At 38.1% G+C, this 6302-nt stretch overlaps 1 protein-coding gene across 1 annotated transcript; it reads right to left on the bottom strand.

Moving 5' to 3' along the window:
* Positions 1–684: 684 nt before the first annotated feature.
* On the bottom strand, positions 685–5882 carry LOC110266608 (uncharacterized). The gene is made up of 5 exons (XM_088497937.1): positions 4463–5882; positions 4305–4408; positions 1606–1728; positions 1225–1284; positions 685–1127 (listed from the first exon to the last, which is right to left on the bottom strand). Exons 1-3 carry the CDS (start codon positions 4968–4970, stop codon positions 1645–1647), a joined length of 696 nt encoding a protein of 231 aa, XP_088354063.1. The 5' UTR covers positions 4971–5882; the 3' UTR covers positions 685–1127; positions 1225–1284; positions 1606–1644.
* Between the last annotated feature and the right edge of the window lie 420 nt (positions 5883–6302).

The following is a 6302-nucleotide window of genomic DNA, read 5'->3' on the forward strand; positions in this document are numbered from 1 at the left end:
TCGGAGACGCGGTCGGAGAACTATCGATGACGTCTTCAGTGTTGACAGCGGTTCGACTGGCATCCGAAGGGGGCGACTTAGAAGAGGAGAACATCCTAAGTGCAAGTGCAGAACATATGCCGTAATATCCAGGTCTCGCACAGCAGAGAACCCAAATAGGTTGTTCTTTGGCTGTCCTCACTTCAAGGTACGTTAGAGTGGTGGATTTTTGTGGTGCTGTAGTTTTGATAATTAGGGACTAAGACTAATGTGATGATTTATGTTCTGTTATTCTGATTGCAGAAAAAGCAAGGCTATTGTGATTTTTTGTATGGTTTGATGAGATTTTTTGGTATTTGGTGGATGATGTAGTTGAAAGCCGTAGATTGGCCTCTGTGGAGACATGCGTGGGTGAAGAATTTGGTGCAGGTTTAGATTATTGCTTGGAGAAGAGAGTGAAACAATTGGAGGAGATGTTAATAAAGAGGAATGAAGATAGTTCGAAATTGAAAAAGGACAGTGTTCTCAGGTTATTTAGTAGTGTAATAATAGGTGCACTTGTAGTTGTGATTTTGTTTTATATCTATGTGGTGGTTATTTAAGCAATTAGCATTGTATGTTTGTTGGAAAAATATTGTATTTGAATGGCTCATTTTAGTTAAATGAACATTAGAAGTTGATGAAAATATTGTATGTTTTGCAAAGTAATTTGGCAAAGTGGATATTACCAAAAATAGTGTATAATCCAAACCAGAATATTCAAGTATCATGCATCAAAATATTAACATAAAGTAGCGTCAACATAGAGTATGTACATAAGTTGTATCAAAATGTTAGCAAAATAAAGAAGGTCTATTTCCTTCTACACACACTGATGTAAAGTGGTGCACAAAAAGTATTAAAAATGGAAGTCTATTTTCTTCAAAATAACAAACAATGTCTTGTCCCTTTCACAATAAATTTCTTCCAAAGCATCATTTCTTCTTAGAGAGGTTCAGTCCAGGTGTTGGAATGAATTTGAATATTCTGGAGGTTATGCCACTACTTGCAGTTGCCATTGTCTCAACACTCACATTTTTCTGTCTCTTGGGCCTAATTATTGTCTGCTTTGGACGTTTAAAAGGCTGCTGAGGCTGAGTTTGTCTTTCCTGATAGAATTGTAAACAATTATGAGTATTCTAAAATAAGATATTAGTAACTAATGTTTAGGAATTAATAGTGAAAGTCATTATCAAGCATACTTACAGTTGCAGCATTCACATTTATTCCAACATCTGGTACAGTAGCATTTGTTGGTGCCTCAGGCTGAGTAACGTCATACGTGAGCAAATTTATTAGGACAATTAAATCCTTCACGATGTATTTTATAAGTCAAATAGGTCCTTTAGAATTTATACTATAAGTCAAATAGGTCCCTAATTAATAAAGCTGATAACACAGATATCAAGCTGAATCCTAAACATGTTATCACATATATTATAAACACAGATATTATAAACAAGTTGGCCTCTATAACACAGCAACTAATTGATGTCAAAAACCTGAATCCTAAACATGTTATCACAGATATCAAGCTACACAATGTAACACATTTAGCATAAGAAGGTAAGTGTTATTCATGTATACCTGAGTTACGGGTGCCAATTGAGAAACCTGAACCTCTTCTTATGTTGCAGTTGACTTTTCCTTGGATTTTTCCTTGACCTTTCCTTTAGGATTAGTTCCAGCCTTAGGAGCTCCCTTGCAGGTCTTAGCATTTGGGCCAGTCTCTCCACATTTTCCACATGTGACTCTGAAGGACTTTTTTGCCTTAGTACCCTCTGGTCCATCCTTTACTGGACGCCTTATTGGCCTCTTAATCTTGGGAGGGATTGAGCTTATTTCTCCAGACTTCTCCAAATACTCTTCACTGTTGACAGGGCGAATGGAATGACCATATGTTATTCTGAAGGCATCCATCTTCAGCCACTTGTGCACATATGTGTCTGCTCTATCTCCCCTCTTAGCAATAGCAGCCATGGCATGCACACATGTAATTCCTATAAGTAAAATTAAACAATAATTACATATACAGTTTGTAAGAATAACAACTAAAAATGCATAAATTGGAGTGTTATACCTGTAAGTTGCCACATGTTACATGTACATGTGCTGTTATGCAAGTGCACCCCAGTTTCTTCATGTGCATTTGCACCTCAAATACTTGTCTGGCATCGTCGCCAGTCCATTGAGCAGTCCAGTGCTTGGTGTCCTTCATAATGGCTTCCATCCTTTTTTGTTGTACAGGAGCAACTACACCAGTGTAAATGCTTAGGGCCTTTTTGTGTTGTGCCATCCTTCGTATAATGTAACATCTGAGCTCCACTAGCATTGTTAGGATCGGTTTTCCCTTATAGTGTACTATCTTGGCATTCCACACCTCTGTCATGTTATTGGTGATGTTGTCTAGCTTAGGCCAATGGCTGAATTTTGACTTAGTCCAACATCCTGGATCCAATTTTTCAAGGTAAGCCCATGAGTCCTCATTCATCCTCTTAAGCCTTTGCATGTTATCATTAAACTTTACAACGGTTGAACTTTTGGCACAAGCCCAGATCACATTCTTAAGCTGTGTATCCTTGTATTTGTTTGTGAAATTCTTCCAAATGTGCCTAATGCAGTTTCTGTGATGTGCGTTAGGCATAACCTCCTTTAGTGCTGGCAAAAGACCCTACATCACAGTTCAAACAGACCGAAAAATAATAGGCATAAAAATGCTGGTTATGAAAATAAAAAATATACTTAACAATGATTAAACAATCAAGAATACAAAGCATTCAGTTAGTTAACATAACAAACACTAAGAGATATTCAGGGATACCTTCTGTTGATCGCTTATGAAGTTCCAACCATCAAAAGTGCATTGCCCAAGATCATCCTGTAACAATTCCAGAAACCATTTTCAACTTGCCTTTGTCTTAATGTCAACTACTGCATACGCAATCACATAAAAATGATTGTTCACGTCCTGTCCTACAGCTGACAATAATTGTCCCCCATAAAAACCCTTCAGGAAGCATCCATCTAAACCTATCAAGGGGCGACATCCAGCCTTAAACCCCCTTTTACAGGCATCTAAGCAAATATACAATTTATCAAATAATGGAGGAGATTGAGGTATAGGCTCCACTGCCAACAGTGCAGATGAACCTTCATTGCTCCTGTGTAAACATATATTTTAGTATGACAAGAACTCACTTAGATCACTATAAATATTCTAATGTCAAATTATTCTTATGTCACATAAGAGTAAAAAATATTATTTTTTATCAGTCCATGTTATCAAATTATTGAAATCTTAGGAAATGTCATTCTTTGAAATAAAATAACCTCATACCTGTGTATCTCATTCAGATAGTCACGCAGCTTGCCATATTGCGCCTTCTCGTTACCAACATACTTTTTCCTAGCCATCCGAAGTCCTCTGTACAGCATTTTGTCACTGAGTATCACATTGTAATCAACCTTCATGTGATCCCATGCCTCTGCATGTGTCAACCGTGGCTGACTCAACAATCTCTTTTCTAGCTTCTTTGCTACCCAATTTTGATCTGTCATATTATTGCCAAACTCTCTTCTACAAGTATGAGTGGGGTTGTAGGTCTTTATTTGATATCCACCTGACCGTGAGTTCTTTGCACAGTATATAAGTCAGGGACAGTCATGCTTCTCTATTTCACCATTTTTCTCACCTTCATTTCCACATTTTTTATTATCTGCTGCATTAGCTTGTCCTTCTACCTCAATGGTAGTAGCTCCATCATTGTCTTTCTCACCTTCAGGAAGAGCCTCATTTGTTGCTGTTACCATTTTAACTTTGTCATTTTCATTAGCTTCTTTAGCAGCCTCTAACTTTGCCTTTTTCTTAGCTGCTTTTCTTGCCTTTGCCTTGGCTTTTTGCACTTCTTTTCCAGGCATGAAGCCTCCATGTATACAAGCAGCTCTGACCCTTCTCTTATCATTCTTCATGTAAAATATCCTCTACCCTCTGATATGGTGTAGTCCTTCAGAGCCTGCTTAAATTGTTCAAGTGACTCAAACTCTATGTTCAGCTGAAATTGGACCTCCCCAAATTCTGCACTCGGATTAAACTGAGGCCAATCAAACCCATTTCCTCCATCATCACTTGAGTCTTCCGGGGTCAAAAATTGTTCAGACTCATACTCAAACTCAATGTCTGACTCAGGTAACAACTCCACACCAAGTTCTTCATCAAGTGTAGCAGGTTTTTTGGACTTTGATGCAGTCTCATTATTTTTGTTGTCACTAGAAGGTCCATGAACTACTTTGTCTTTTTCAGCAGGCCCATAATCACTCTTACTGGGCCTGCCAGGCTCACCATGACTCTTTCTCTGAACAGATGCTCCAGCTACCTCTTCTCTTCCAATGCCTGTCCTTTTTGACTTGCCATTGCCCTTGCCAACTGGTCCATTAACAGGCTTACTAACTTTGGATTTCTGATGCAAGGTCTTCATTGGGGATTTCTTCTTCCCATTATTCTTTCCTTTCTTACTAGCTCCAACCGACTTTTCCTCTTCACTTGAATCCAAAAAATCATATCCTGAAGGTGGGGGCTTGTAAAATGCATCTTCTGTTGACTCATACCCATCATCACTATCTAAACCTTCAACATTTGCATCATTGTCATCACCATCATCCTCAGCACTAATCTCTTGCACATCCACCTCCTCAACACTGACATTATCATCATTAATGAACTCCGTATCTTCCATGATTGGATGGTCAAAGTAGATGTAGAATTCATCAGCGTCCTCATTTAGCATTTTATTCTTTTGAAGATCTCTGATCTCTTTGTCTCCGTGAATTGGGTGAAGCCCAGACTCCAGGTCAACAGAAGTCGGATCATACCAAAACATTGCCTTATATTCATGGTAACCCAAGTCCAAAAAAAGTTTCTTCAGGTCAAAGAAACATATCAGGTCAATGTCCATTGGGGGAAACTTCTTGACTTCTCCATTGATGTACACAAATACTCTTGTTGTCTCTCACAAAACTTCCACCGTGGTGAAATACGGGTATCACGTCTTCACTCATCTAAACTAACAAAATAAAAATCTATCACAACTTAAACAAGCAACGAAGACATTACAAAAACATTAAAACAGAATCCAATTTTTTAACACCCACATTGGTAATGTTATTATGAAACGTCACAAACTAAATCACTTTACAACTCTGACTTAACCTACACTTGCAAAACAATGTCTTTGATCTACCCTACACATGACATGCATGTTCATCATACTTGAATTTTCGCCTCTAAATTAATTCAGAAAAGAAATTAGAAGACTTACCTCCAACAATGGCGATATGCACGACACACCACCGCCACCACCCAGTTGCCGTCAGCTTTGTCAAACCACTATTACAGACTTCAGTCAACGTTAATGGATTTGAGGAAGATGAAGGGTTACCTTGTAAAATCTGGGTAAGGGTTTGGGGTTTCAGGTCATTTAACAGAGCCAAGGGAAAAGGACGTGCATTTTTATACTAGGTCCCTATTCACAACGTTGCCGTTTTATCACATTGATTTGATAAAGCTTGGGGACTAATCTGTCCCACTCAAAACAACGTCGTTTTGAAAAGCCCTTAAATGACGTCGTTTTTGCCACGTGTACAAGGACCTACGTGTCCTGGAAGCCTTTAACCTGATACGTCATACTGATCACCTCCACGTAGGAGAGAGAGTGTTCAGTTAACCGGCTAAACTTGGAGCAGGGACGTATATGGCACATATTTAACAATTTCGGGGACTGGGGACTTAGTTAATTTTTCTGGGGGACAAATCTGTCGTACGGCCAAATCCTTGGGGACCTATTTGGGGTATTACTCATTATTTTATTTTTGGACGGAGGCCTGTTATGTTTAATAGAGAGAAACGTTGGGATTGATTTGTACATTAATTTTTTTGGGAGACTAAAATGTTAATTTTTAAAATCTTTGGGGACTGATATGGGTAGTTACTCTGCAGGAAAATGAACTGGGGACTGATTTGTCTACCGGAGTAAAACTTTAGGGATTGATCTGTGTATTAATTTTTTTAGGGACTTAAATGTCCGTTTTTAAAATCCTTGGGGACTGATTTGGGTAATTACTCTATATATTAGGTTTGGGCTCAATTTGGTCCGGTCCAACCCATTAGCATTTTAAGTTCGTTTAGCCTAATATCGGACCAAAATCTTTTAAAATTAGTGTCTGATTTTTAATTCTAAATTATTTTTAACCCTTCTAATTAATAAATTCAATTTTTTAAATATATTCAC

Source organism: Arachis ipaensis, chromosome B9 (genome assembly GCF_059453495.1).
Source record: "Arachis ipaensis isolate K30076 ecotype BB chromosome B9, ASM5945349v1, whole genome shotgun sequence".
Lineage (NCBI taxonomy): Eukaryota > Viridiplantae > Streptophyta > Magnoliopsida > Fabales > Fabaceae > Arachis > Arachis ipaensis.

Excerpts from the sequence above, each read along its gene's own strand:
- LOC110266608 (XM_088497937.1), bottom strand. The coding sequence starts at position 4,970 with ATGGACATTGACCTGATATGTTTCTTTGACCTGAAGAAACTTTTTTTG. Across the intron at positions 4,409-4,462 it reads GCATCAGAAATCCAAAGTTA|GCATTGGAAGAGAAGAGGTA; the intron begins GTAAGCCTGTTA and ends CAAAAAGGACAG. Across the intron at positions 1,729-4,304 it reads GGCCTGCTGAAAAAGACAAA|ACCTGCAAGGGAGCTCCTAA; the intron begins GTAGTTCATGGA and ends CCAAATGCTAAG.